Below are 13,994 nucleotides of genomic sequence, written 5' to 3'. Positions count from 1 at the left end.
TAGCCAGGTTTAGTTTTCAACCTTCATGGAGCATCACCCTGCTTCAACCAAGCCTTGTGTTTAAGCCAGCAGACATGCCCAACAAATAGCTACATTTTGTGCTGATGGGTGGCTGAACTGGAGTGCCTTTCCCCTCCTCAGTGGTGGGCCGGTTTGCAGAGCTGCCAGCTTGTATGATCCTCGTGTTGTATTCCACATGGAGGTGGTCCACAAGCAGTCCTCCCTGATTGTGAAGCTTGGGCAGCACCCCAAAAGAGGCAAAGCTCCACCTTCTGAGCCAGGAAAATTTTCTTTTAAGTGAATTTAAGCATCCTTTGGGCCTTAGGGAATTACTTTTTTTCACTAAAGTATTAGGTGTTTCAATAACAGAGTTAACATTTGCAGCGCCCTTCACTACCCCAAGACTGCCCTGCCTTGAACTCAAATCAGATGATGCTGGAAGATAGCACCTAAGCAATTTAGATCTCCCAGCTTTTATTCAACATACCTGAGATCTTAGTAGCTGTTCTTGGTATTTACTGGAAGGAGAAGCCACAGCTTCTTGCTATCATGGAGTCTTAGGAAATAACACTAACTTAAAGTTTAAGGTGTTTTGTTTTTAGTTGCTTACCTGGGCTGGAGGGCAGATTATTTATGGCAGCCGTAGTGATCAAACCAAAATGAAAATTAATGTGAAACAGCAAAAGGAATGCAAACTTTGGGAAGGTGGAATTTATTATGCCTTAAAGAGACAGCTGGCAGCCTATCCATAGTGGAGCTCATTTGGGTTCTTTTAGGCAAAATACCTTTTATAATCACACACCCCAGGGGTCATTAAAAGAATGCGTGCCTGCTGAGCCTTTAGCTCTAAAAATGTAGCTTTTTAAGGAAAACTTAACCTGGCCTGATAGGAAGGCTGGGCCCAGCATGCTGGCCCTCACCACGGGACACAGCTGAAGAAGGGGGTGTTATTATAAACATACCAATTTTGCAAGAACCTGAATGTTTTATGCTGCTTACAAAAGCTTTATGTTTTCAACTTCTAATTACTCTAGGACTGGGTGCAGAAAAAAATGAAAGTAAATGCAATCCCTGCTTCGAAGAGGCCCTGACACACAGTAGGGACTCAATAAATGCAGGAATGAATAATAATTATCCCTCCCCCCCCCCCCCCCCCCCCCCGAGTTCATCTAACTACCATTTCTGTCAGGTGGCTCCGGATACAAGTAAACAATATACCAGGAAAAGTAACAAATATCAGAAAGGCATTAGTCTAGGATGATGAGACACAGGCTTGCTTCCTGGGGACTCTGGGCATTTTACAGGCTCTAAAAAGGGAAGTCAAATCAACCAAATTCCATACTCCAGCAAGCACAGACTCCCAAGAGCAGTGGGATTTTCCTAGCCAGGCTCCCATAGGACGTGGAGAAAATTTTCCACACAGGGGAGACCTCAATGGTAAGAATCCATCATGCTTCTCCCTCCCCACCCTGGGCTTGCCTCCACAGATCGGCTTCCAGATTCGCACTCGTGTGCAAGACCTGGGCCACGGCTGTATATTCCTGGTGCAGAAGGCGGGGGCGCTCCAGGTGTGCCCCACAGACAGCTACACCAAAAGGGAGCTCATCGAGTGTGCCCGCGCAGTCACAGAGAAGGTAAGGAGAAGCCCCAGGGCAGGGACAGAAGCAGGAAGCCAAGCCCAAATGGATCCAGTCGGGTCTGGTGGTCTCCTCCCTCACGCAGGGATTCCCCAGGGAGGGGGCACCTCAGGGGGCTGGGGTAATTCAGAACATGAGAGGGACCATCCCATGAAAGTCAGGGCCCTGGTTTGTGGTACACCTCCTTGGTGGGCTTTCCTGCAGACAGACTGGACAGGACTGGAATCAAAGTCACATGAGCACCAGGAGCCCCTCCTTGCTACCCCTTATGACACTTGTCCCCTGAGCTTCCTTCTCAGGGAAGCTCCCAGTTGCTGGGAACTAAGAAGGGCCTGAAGTTCTCTTGGTGTAGCAACCTTCCTCCCAGAACAGACTATGAAGTGGGGGGAAGCATTGAGGACCCTGCCCGAAGTCACACGGCACCTTGGTTAAAAGAGCAGGGACAGGCTGGAGGTTGCTGATCTCTAGCAACAGCTGTTGGAGAGAATCCCACAGTGTTGTGCGTGGGGTCTAGGGGCTCAACTGACTTCACCTTTCCTAGCCTCAATGCCCTCATCTGCAGAATGAGCACAGAGAAATACAATGCCTGGCCCCTGGGGTGTGAGAATGAAATGCGGTGATGTGTGTAAAAGTGCTTGGCACAGTGCCAGACTGTGTATTATATAGATCCTAGCTGCTGTTCTCTGTAAACCATCTCTGACACTCTTCTCCCACGGGGTTCCCTGCTGGAGAAAGCCAGTTCTCATCGCCTCTTGATTCCCATGGCTGCCTTACACTCCCCAACCTCACCCCCTGAAGTGTACTCCTCTCCTGCTTTGCTTAGTTCCCCAAGTCCTTTTTCAGGACCACTGTTGTGCAGGCAGCTCGGAGTGCAGGCTGAAGCCTCTGTGCTTTGCTGGCTTTTCCCTCCCTTCACTCAGGTTCCCAGGACATAGAGCTCTTCCCTGTTTAGAAGCTGGCAACAGGGGTCCTCTCACCTAGCAGCTGCCGTTACAGACGCTGCTCTATATGTGATCCCTCGCTAAAGCCAAGCGACCTCTGGCCGTCTCTGCGGCCCACAGGACAGCCCAGGCCTCCTTGGGACAGCACAGAAGGACGAAATCAATCTCTCTGCTGGAGGAATCTCTCTCTCCTTTCAAAGCCCTTCCTTGTTGTTGAAGTTACCCTGGCCAAGTTCCCCTGAGGAAGACCTCGGAGCTGGCACCTGAAGGAGGGGAGGCGGGGGGTCCAGGCTGCATGGTGTTGGCCAGTGGGGCCAAGCAACATGATCCCCCTGAGCTGTTCTCAGTCTTCCTGCCTGTCCCAGCAGATGGCCCTGACATAGGACACCTGGTGTGACGTAGGACACCTGGTGGCTCACAGGCAGGGAATCGGGCTGGCCAGACTCAACCTTTTCAGTGTTTTCTTGCTACGTGCTCCAGTCCTCTCATCTCTACCTGGTGTGTCTTACATGGCTTGGTTGTGTCTATAACTTCCCACCATCCGTGATCCCCTTGACATGTTCACCTTTGTGTCCTCATCCCCTAGGGCCTAGTCGCTGCTCAATACACTGACTTGCATGCCTTTTGTAGCAGGCGGGACACTGTTTCTGAATTAATTCTCTTTCTTCCAGTCTGGCTGAGAACGTTCCTCCCAGATTCATGATTACTTGTCTTGGCCTTTGTCACCTGTCCTCTGGGAATTCTTTCCAGAAACTGGATACTTCGTTCCCAGGCCAGCTCTGTACCATCCCAACTCTTCCTGGTGGGACATAGTGGCATTTAACTCTGGGAAGGAGGATCAGGCAAATGAGGAAGAGGAACCAATCCTTGTGGGCTAGTCTTGGGACATAGCAGGTGCTCAGGAGGTGGGCGCTCTGCCCTGCCTGCTAGGCTGTGTCCACCACCTCTGCTGAGATCTGAGCAACACAGGAAGAAGAGAATATACAAACCATGTGCCTCTCACTGAGGCTGTAACTCCTCATCCTGGTCAGTGTGTTTTTAAACAGTGCATTCAAGAAGTATTTTCAGACTCTTCTTTGGGCTAGCCATAGTCAAGAATGGTGGGTGTGTGCACACAGAGATGAATATGACAGCTCCAGACTGTCTCCAGACTCAGTCTCCAGTCACTAGCCAGAAGCATGCTGTTTTAACCCATGCTAAATGGGCTGTCCTGAGGGCAGGGACAGTGCTGTGGAACCCTCAGGAAGCACAGCTGTGTTTCTGGATGAGGACAGTGGAGACTTTGAGCTGGCTTTTGCAGGATGAGCAGGTTGGTGGCTGGGGAACAGGCAGGGGCAGACCCACTGCAAGAGAGGTGGGGGATATTTGGGGAAGTAAGGAGTTGGTTGATGTGGCAAGAATGTGGTGGGAGGCCAGAGAAGTTGAACTGGTTGTGCAGGGAGCTCATTTTCCCTTGACAGCAGGGGAAAATTGTACCCACACGTATGGTGGAGTTAGCTTTGTGTTATAGGGAAGTGTCTCTAGGAACAGTGAGGGTGTTCTGGAGGAGGTGATGGGTGGCAGGTGGCAGGAAAGGGTTTCTAGGGGATCCCTGGGTGGCTCAGCGGTTTAGCGCCTGCCTTTGGCCCAGGGCGCATGGAGCCTGCTTCTCCCTCCTCCTGTGTCTCTGCCCCCCTCTCTCTCTCTATCATGAATAAATAAATAATTTAAAAAAAAAAAGGAAAGGGTTTCTAGTGTGGAAGTCACTGAAGTGAATACAGTCAACTTGCTGGACTCTCAGGTCACTCAAATTATTATTTAGTGCCTGGTGATAGCTCAAGGGAGTGTTAGGGTAGAGATGTGACATACACAGGAATACTCTGGGCTCTAGCCATGATAGGGTCCACCCTGAAGAATTTCCAGTCAAGAAGCAATCAAGGGCAGGAATGATGAGTATTCACAGAAGGCTGTTCTAGAGAAAATCTGATTGGAGGGGGCAGAGATGGCCACGCCTTTCACAGAAGCCTAAACCTCTCTGTGATCTCAGGAACATAATCCTATTAAAAGTATCTGCTCTTGGGGATCTCTGGGTGGCTCAGCAGTTTAGCACCTGCCTTTGGCTCAGGGCATGATCCTGGAATCCCAGGATCGAGTCCCACATTGGGCTCCCTGTGGGAAGCCTGCTTCTCTCTCTCTCTCTCTCTGCCTGTGTCTCTGCCTCTCTCTCTCAGTCTCTCATGAATAAATAAAATCTTAAAAAAAAAAATAAAAAAGTATCTGCTCTCTACTGATCACTTACTTTATGCAGTGCTAGAGAGCTGATAAACATCCCTCCCCCCCTTATTCCTCCCAACAACCCTGATAGGCAAGAAATAATATCCCCATATTATAGATGAGAAAACTAAGGTCAAACAGCTTGCCCAAAGTTGTTTAGCCAGCAAATGATAATGCTGGTACTCAGCCTGACATATTGACACCAAAATATGTGTTAACCCATCAGCTGTATTGAGTCCCTGAGAGAAAATTCACTTTTGGTTAGCTTTTCACTTTTTTGCCCTGGTTTTGAGATCTAATGGACAAACTGTATTAAGTTTAGCATCTACTGCGTGATAATTTCCTTTCGTGTTACTACACCTGGTTACCACAATAAGTTAACATCCATCATCTCCCGTAGATACAAAATATATATATATATGTATATATATATATATATATACATATATATATATATATTCTGATGATGAGCTCTTAGGATTTACTCTTAACACTGCTGTGTGACATATATGAAAGTTAATTGTAGTCACCATGTTGTACACTATATCCCTAGTACTTATTTTGTAATAAAGTTTATGTTTTAAACTTTGATCCATACCTTCCCTTCCACCAGAAAACTGATCCCTTTTTCTATGAGGTTAGTTGGTTAAGTTTTGTTTTCTCCTGTTTTGTTTTTAATTTTTGTTCGATGCACTCAAATAGAAAAGTTCAGACATTTCTCCTAACTCCCATCCTCTGCCTCTGGCAACTGCCAGTCTGTTCTCTGTATCCATGAGCTTGTTTTTTTGTTTTTGTTTTTGTTTTGTTTTGTTTTGTTTTTTTAGGATCCACATATGACAGAGATCACGTAGCATTTCTTTCTCTGACTTCCTTCACTTAGCATAATGGCCTCCAGCTCCATCCATGTTGCTGCAAATGGCAAAATTTCATTCTTCTTAAGGCTGAATAATATCCTACTGGATAATACATACCATATTTTCTTTTATCTGTTCATTTATCATTGGACATTTAGGTTGCTTCTACTGATTAGTTTTTGTAAGTGATGCTGCAGTGAACAGAGAGGTACATATCTTTTTGAGTTAGAATTTGTCTTCAAATAAGTACCCAATACTACAATTGGGTAGTTCTATTGGTAATTTTTTGAGGAACCCCCATGTTGTTTTCCCTAGTGGCCATGCCAGTTTACATTCCCACCGATAGCACATGAGGGCTCCCTTTCCACTGCATCCTTGCCACACTTGTTATTACTTGTCTTTTTGATGATAGCCATGCCAGCAGGTGTGAGACGATACCTCATTGTGGTTTTGATTTGCGTTTTCTTGATATTTAATGACGTTGAGCATCTTTTCATGTTCCTGTTGACCATCTATTTGTCTTCTTTGGAAAAATGTCTATTCAGATCTTCTGCCCAGTTTTAATTGGATTGTTGTGTTTTGTTTTGTTTTTACATATAGCTGTGTTATTTTCCCAACATCATTTATTCAAGAGACTGCCCTTTCTCCTGTGTCCATGGCTCTTTTGTCATAAATTAATTGACTCCATATGCTTGGGTTTATTTCTGAGCTCTCTGTTCTGTTGATCTATGTGTCTGTTTTTAGGCCAGTACCATACTGTTTTGATTACTCTAGCTTTGTAATAGAGTTTTAAATCAGGGAACGTGAGACCACCAACTTTTTCTTTCTCAAGAATGTTTTGGCTCATCAGGGTCTTTAGTAGTTTTATAGAAATTTCAATATTGTTGTACTTCTATGAAAAATGCCATTGGAATTTTGATGGGGATTGTGTTGAATATGTAGCTAGCTTTCTGTAGTATGGACTTTTAACAATATTGATCCTTCCTGTCTGTGAGCGTGGAATATCTTTCCATTTATTTGTGCCTTCCTCAACTTCTTTCTTTAATGTCTTATAGTCATCCATTTGGAATCTCTCCCCCCACCCCCACCTTGGTTAAGTGTATTCCCAGGTGTTTTATTCTTCTTGAAGCAATTGTATAAATGGGATTGTCTTCATTTCTCTTTCTGATAATTCAGTATTCATTATAGAAACACAACAGATTTTTGTGTATTGATTTTGTATTCCTCAACTTTACAGAAGTGATTATTTCCTGACAGTTTTTGATGGAGTATTCAGGGGATCCCTGGGTGGCGCAGCGGTTTAGCACCTGCCTTTGGCCCAGGGCGCGATCCTGGGGACCCAGGATCGAATCCCTCGTCGGACTCCCGGTGCATGGAGCCTGCTTCTCCCTCTGCCTGTGTCTCTGTCTCTCTCTCTTTCTCTCTCTCTCGCTCTGCTCTCTCTGTGACTATCATAAATAAATTTTAAAAATTAAAAAAATTTAAAAATAAATTTAAAAAAGGAGGTCTTAAATCAGGAAAGCCTTTTAAAAAATTATGGAGTATTCAGGGTTTTCTGTATACATTATGTCATCTGCAAAGAGTGACGGTTTTACTTCTTTTCTAATTTGGATGCATTTTCTTTCTTTTAACTGCCTGATTGCTCTGACTAGAGCTTCCAATATTCTATTGAAAAAGGTGGCAAGGGTGGGGATCTTTGTCTTGTTCCTAATCCCAGAGCAAAGGCTTTGAGCTTTTTACCATTGAGTATGGTGGTAGCTGCAGGTTTGTCATATGGAGCCTTAATTACATTGAGACATGTTCCCTCTTTACCCACTTTGTTGAAAGCTTTTATTATCAGTGGGTATTGAATTTTGTCAAATGCTTTTTCTATATCTTGTTGAAATGACCATAAGATTTTTATTCTTTATTAATGTATCACACTGGCTGATATGTGCATGTGGAATCATCCTTGCATCCCTGGTGTGTTGTGTATGATCCTTTTAAATGTATTCTTGAATTCAGCCCACTAATATTTTGTTGAGGATTTTTGTACTATGTTCATCAAGCATACTGGCCTATAATTTTCTTTTCTTGTGGCATCCTTGTCTGGTTTTGGTATCAGTGTAATTTTGGCTTTATAAATGAATTTAGAAGAACTCCCTCTTTTTCTATTTTTTGAGTGGCTCCCCCCCCCCCCCAGTGATATATGAATCTGAAAACCTTTGGGTTACATGTTCTCCATTCCCCCATTCACCCTGACATTCCCTCTCTATCTATAGGTGTCCTTGGTGCTATCAGCTCTCCAGGCTGGGAACAAGGGGACTCAGGCATGTATCACAGCCGCCACTGCTGTGTCTGGGATTATTGCCGACCTGGACACCACCATCATGTTTGCAACCGCGGGGACCCTGAATGCAGAGAATAACGAGACCTTTGCAGACCACAGGTATGGGAGTGGAGGTCACCCTGGGGGCCTCTGGATGAGGAGAGATTCAGGCTGGCCTTATGGGACTTTGGAGTCTACCCAGGAGCCAGAAATGTGGTTAACCATTTTGATTTCAATAAGATGCTCAAGGGGAGAAAGTGAACCACATAATCAAAACAAGCCCCTTTGCCAACTGTAAACACATAGTTATGTTCCAGCTTTGTGCCTTTGGCAGCCTGAATCCAGCTTGCTCCGGCAGAGGACAGCTTTTTGATCTTCTACTTTCCAAGCTAGAGAGATGTGGCTCTGATTTGCTCCCAGCCCCTGTGGGAGTGGGAGTGGCCAGTACAGGCCCATTTAGCTTTGACATAAATGGAGAGTGGGGTTCTGAGCCTGCTGGCTCTTCAGGCCCTGCTCCTGGAGGCTGGTGCTGGAGAGCCCTCCCCATAGCCTTGCCGTGTGTCTGGTACCTTTCTTTCTTTCTCTTCAGTCCCAGGGCTGGGCTAGGGAGGAGATTGCTAATGCTGTCACCCATTCTAGGATGCGGACCCTTGGGTGCGCACCCAAGGTGATGACCCACAGGCCCTCACAGCTGCCCATAACTGTGAAGTATTTGGGGGGAACCACAGGAAAGGAGTTGACGTCTCACTGAGTTCTGCAGGGTTGGGAGGAGAGGGCCAGAATGATGGGCCTGAATCTTTCACTGAAGTTTTATTGTTAATTACCTATGTGGGTATGGGGCTGACTTTCCTTGCCTCTTCCCACTTTCCTACACAGTGAGCACGCTGATAAGGAAGGGGAAATCTGTCCTCTCTGTTCTTCAAAGCCCTTTAACAAAAAATCCCATAGGAAGGATTTCTTTGCTTCCTAACTACCAGTAGACAAGCTCTGCCCTTTGTCTCCCTCCCTGCCTTCTCAGGGAGAACATCCTGAAGACAGCCAAAGCCTTGGTGGAAGATACGAAGCTGCTGGTGTCAGGGGCTGCGTCCACACCAGACAAGCTGGCCCAGGCAGCCCAGTCATCAGCAGCCACCATCACCCAGCTCGCTGAGGTGGTCAAGCTGGGGGCTGCCAGCCTGGGCTCTGATGACCCCGAGACACAGGTATGGGTGGGCCTAGGGACATAGATCACCCTCACATTCCTGTAGACAGACACTGTGCTGCAGCAGGCCTCAGAAGAGGCCAAAGGCATAATAGAAACCCCAGAAATAAACAGTAGGTGCGGGGGTGGCCTGGGGTCTGGAGTCTGGTAGGAAACAGTTATCCGGGCAGGACAGTGGCACAGACTGTGGTGCCAGCCATGGCGGTAGAAATGACTGGTGGACAATTAAGCATAGTGAGTGAGCATTTAGGTATAAGGGAGAGGGAGAGGGCCAGGGTGATTCTACATCCCAAGCAAAGTCAGTGAGTAGATAGTGGCTCCCTGGCAGGAGAATGGGCTTGGCCGGGAAGGTGAGGGTGAGCTCAGCACAGAGCAGTGCCAGAGAGCCATTCAGATAGAACTAGAGAGGGGACATAAGCCTGCACAGGCATGGGGATACGGATGCAGGGGTAGTGGCCATACAGACAGTGACTGCAGCCACAGAAGAGGAAGAGTATGGGTTGAGAGGAAAAGGAGGTTCAAAGCAGAACTGAGGAAGCCACCATTTAAAACCATAGTAAAGAGAAAGAGGTGCCTCGGGAGATTGAGAAGCAGCAGCAGCTGGTAGGAGGAAAGCCAGGAGTCCTGATATTTTAAGAGAGGGGAGAGAAAAAGCTACTTGTCAAGAAACTGAAGGTCTGAGAGCTGGCCACTGGCCACCCTAGCAAGCGCTCTTCATGTGGAGTGGCCAGATGAGGGTAAAGGAAGGAAGCCAGCGTGTGTAGACACCCTTTGAGAAGTCTGGCTCTCAAGGGGAAGGGAGAGACGAGCGGGGGTAGGGTAGGGCTCTGTGCTCCTGACCTGGCTTTGGGTTTAGCGGTTTCACCGATGTTACCTTCCCACTCCTTTATCCTCGGCCTGGGCCACCAGCTCCTCAGGGACAGCACCCACAGGTCACTGATTTTTGAACGCTAAGCATCCAGTGCAGCTCCAGCACCTAGTGGATGCTCAACAAGTATGTGTCAGCTCCTTTTGAACATAGAGCCAGCCAGGGCCCCCGGTAATAGGCTCTACTCATTCCCAGGGGCAGAACTGAAAAGCCGTCTGCTCTGTCTATCCTAGCACCATCAGATGGCAAAACCTGTTGTCACTGCTTAAACCACACTCGGTTAACTTGTCCATTTGGCCCATGTGGACAAAACCGGACAGGAAACCGCCTACCATCCAGTGCCCAGGTTGACGACAGCTATTGTTATAGTTAACACAAGGCCACCAGGTTGGCTCCCATGTGGCCATGACCCTTCCCTGCCCAGCGTCATCCAGTGGAGTAGAGCTCCATAAGGAAATGTTCCACATGTGGCCATTCTACTCCTACTAGATTTCTCCCTGATAACATCCAGGCTCAGATTGGCTGCCCCCTGGAATTCGAAGCATTCACAGAAATCCCTCCCTGCCCACAATATTGTTCTTACCCCCGTGGAGAAAGGCAAAGCTTGAAAATGCTCAGTGAGATTGGAATCCATACTCTGGGAGCCTGGTTCCACTTTAGGAAGAGTGAGCAGGCTGGGGGAGGATTTAAATATTTGAACACGAAGAAATGTTTCAAATTATTTAGAGTCTTGACTCCCAGATGCTCTGTTATGTCCTAGAGCCCCAGCTTCTAATGAGACCTCTAGTGGAAAATATCCCCTCACAAAAATGTACCTACTCTCCAGTCACATCCTAGTGACCAGGGACAGGACTGTGCACGTTGGGTGTTGGCAGTAGCCTGGGCTTGCCATCCCCTGCCCTCCACTTGCTGTACCTCCCTGCTGCTGTGATGGCCAGAATCGGGCAGTGTGAAGTGCACACCCATCAGCCCTTCCTCACGAGCCCCATCATGCCCTGCCCTGCCCTGTGGGTTCAGAGGTTGCCAGAGGATCCATGTGCCCTGGGCGTGAGAAGGCACAGGACAGAGCTGGAGAAGGTGGGAGGGCCAGAGGCACAGCGTCACTCTGCTGCTCAGATGTCTGGGACGTAGGAGTTTCTAATGTGGTTTCATGTACATTATGTAGTCACCCTCACAGCAGTGTGGTGAGATAGGGTTGGTGCTACTAATGCCATTTGTACATGAGGAGCCTGAGCCCTAGTGCATAAGCTAATATGAAGGTTAAAATCATGACCCTTGGGCTCATGCTGACTAGAGTCTGAATCTCAGCCCTGCTGCTCCCAGACCCTGGGAATGTGGACAGGAGCATCGTAGCTCCCACCTGGCAGGGCAGTGGTGAGGATAAAGCAAAGTCACGGGAGGCATGCATGGCTCAGGACTGAAACACTGCCCTCAGTAAGAGAAAATTGTTGCTGCTCCAGAAGTAGGGGTTCAGAAGACTTAAACGTGTAAGGTATGTCATGTCATGTCATTCCTAAGTATGCCTAGTGCTTCAGACCCCAGGTCCTGCACACCATAAGGATGGCCTGTGGCCTCTGCTCAATTACTAGAGTGTAGCTACCATATTATCTCTATTGTCATTAAGGTGTGCACTTGTCCAGTCATTCTGTGACTTATCGTGAGTGCCTGCGACATGCCAGGCCCTGTCCTGAGTACAAAACACAACAGACAGAAATCCAGGCTGGCCCTCCTAGAGCTTACACCCACATTGGGGGAGAAGATAGTAATTCCACATACTAATAAGTCCTATCCATAAAACAATACTCGCTGCTGGAATTTCAGGCGGGGGGTGGTCAGGAAAGGTCTCTGAGCACCTGCATTTGTGAGCAGAGACCTGAATGATGAGAAGAGCTGGGTTCCAGGCAGAGAGAGGAGCAAACGCAGAGGTCCTGAAGTAGCGATGAGTGGGATTTTCACTGGACACAGACAAGACCCATCTGCCCATCTCATGTGGAGTGAGTCAGAATCCTACAAGCCAGAGCTGGAGGTGCAGGCGGGCTGCCACAGAGGCTCTGCAGGCCAGGGTATGAGGCTAGCATTTGCTTCTCCATGTTTTTGGTTACCAGCTCAGGGTATAGGTGAGCGGTGCCGGCTCCCAGATGTCTGCTTAGCTGCCTACATCCTTTCTTAGGCGGCTTGTCATCAGAGCTGCCAGCTGGAGCTGTTTGAGCATGCTGAGTATACGTGGGGTCTGTATTCTGGCTCAGTGTCAGTCCTACTTGAGGAGTCTCCTGCATCAGCATCTTCAGGGGTGGCTCCTGGAGAATCTTCCTTGCTGCAGGCTTGAGAGCTGCAGAGATAGAGACCTTGCCTCCCAGATACCCCCACCTGACCCTCTGGCCATATGCTCTCCGGGAGGCCAGTAGGTGACTGCTGGGGCTGCTCACCTGGACTCTCTGCTTTCTTTCAGGTGGTATTGATCAATGCCATCAAAGATGTAGCCAAGGCCCTTTCGGATCTGATTGGCGCTACCAAAGGAGCTGCCAGCAAGCCTGCTGATGACCCCTCCATGTACCAGCTCAAGGGGGCGGCCAAGGTAGAGTGGGGCCCCAAGTCAGGGGCAGGTGTGGAAGGGGGAGTGCATAGTGAGAGAAGCATATACAAGAATAACAGAAGCATATGCATCTGAGCTCCTTCCTTACTTAGCAATAGTTTTGCTCATGGAATCAGATCCAGAACAAAAAGGATGGAGCGGACCTCAGTGTGCTCCTCATTTTCTCTCTGCCTCTCCTTCCTATGCAGGTGATGGTGACCAATGTCACCTCCCTCCTCAAGACCGTAAAGGCAGTGGAAGACGAGGCCACCCGAGGTACACGGGCACTTGAGGCCACAATCGAGTACATGAAACAGGAGCTCACGGTAAGGAGCCAGCAGTCACCTCCCTCAGGCCCCCTGTGCAAGAGTCGACACCCAAAACAGATTGCTCTAAGATTCATAGCATCAAGCTCCAGTTTTACCTGGAGCACCTGAGCTAGGGAGGCCCACTCACCTACCTGCTGGTAGCTTTGTATAATTGAGGCCCCAGGCATAACTCACCACATCAGGGTTTGGCTATGATTGATGTGTAATTAAGAAATTAATTAAAATGTGTCACTTAGGACTATTTAGGTTTAATCCCACCAAAATCAGAGCATGAAACAAAAGCATTACAGAAGATGCCTGGGAAAGAGAAAGTGACTATTTGCTCTCACCTTGAGCTTAAATGTTGTGCATACCACGTGGAGCCACACATGGCACCTCTTGATTCCCTTTGCTGTCAGGAACAGCTCACACTGCTGCACCCATACAGATTCTGGAGTTGGAGGTTCCCTATTAGAAAAACCTGGATGCCTTTGCCTGAGATACTTCCCTTTCAAATTCAGCATTCTTCTGTTGGTGATCCTTGTGATCTCAGAGAGATCAACCATACGTTCTTTCCTGCCTTGTTCCATGGTTATAGAGTGAGAGTGTCCTGGTGTTCCTGAGATATGGATACTATCCCTGTTCTTTTGATCCCATAGTGGTTATGGATTGACTTATCCTAATCCCTAGAAATAGAAGTATGCTGAAAATGAGTGGTTTCAAATGGAGTTTTCTTTCCAATAGGAGGTCTAATCACATATTCAGTTTCTCTTTTGGGGTGGGGAGTGGAAGTCCTGCCTCGCTGCCAGTTATTCTGCATCTTTAGAGGGTCACCTATGAAGGCCAAAAGCCCATGTGGATCAGCCACAGAAACCAGCGGTTCTGTTGGGTTTTGGTGTTGGGGACTTAGGTTCTCTTGTCCTGTTTTTAACGAACCCAGTCTTGGTCGGTGTTATATTGGGTTCTCACACAAAGAAGGAACTAAAAATTGCAGGTGATGTCCTTAAGCCCTGCCGCCTGACGTAAGGCTTACCCACCTGCGTTGGCTCAAT

At 47.8% G+C, this 13,994-nt stretch overlaps 1 protein-coding gene across 11 annotated transcripts in view; it reads left to right on the top strand.

Annotated features, from left to right (window-relative positions):
• Positions 1-13,994, top strand: part of TLN2 (talin 2) — a 423,602-nt gene that overhangs the window by 370,853 nt on the left and 38,755 nt on the right. For all 11 annotated transcript variants that reach the window (XM_055319645.1, XM_055319651.1, XM_055319650.1 and 8 more), the window contains 5 exons: positions 1,488-1,634; positions 7,947-8,113; positions 9,012-9,195; positions 12,512-12,637; positions 12,844-12,960. In XM_055319645.1, the coding sequence (XP_055175620.1) occupies positions 1,488-1,634; positions 7,947-8,113; positions 9,012-9,195; positions 12,512-12,637; positions 12,844-12,960 (741 nt within the window). The remainder of the gene's footprint in view (positions 1-1,487; positions 1,635-7,946; positions 8,114-9,011; positions 9,196-12,511; positions 12,638-12,843; positions 12,961-13,994) is intronic.

Source organism: Nyctereutes procyonoides, unplaced genomic scaffold (assembly GCF_905146905.1).
Source record: "Nyctereutes procyonoides isolate TBG_1078 unplaced genomic scaffold, NYPRO_anot_genome, whole genome shotgun sequence".
Taxonomy (NCBI): domain Eukaryota; kingdom Metazoa; phylum Chordata; class Mammalia; order Carnivora; family Canidae; genus Nyctereutes; species Nyctereutes procyonoides.
Note: the sequence above shows the minus strand (reverse complement) of the source record. Positions and strands in the feature narration are given on the sequence as shown.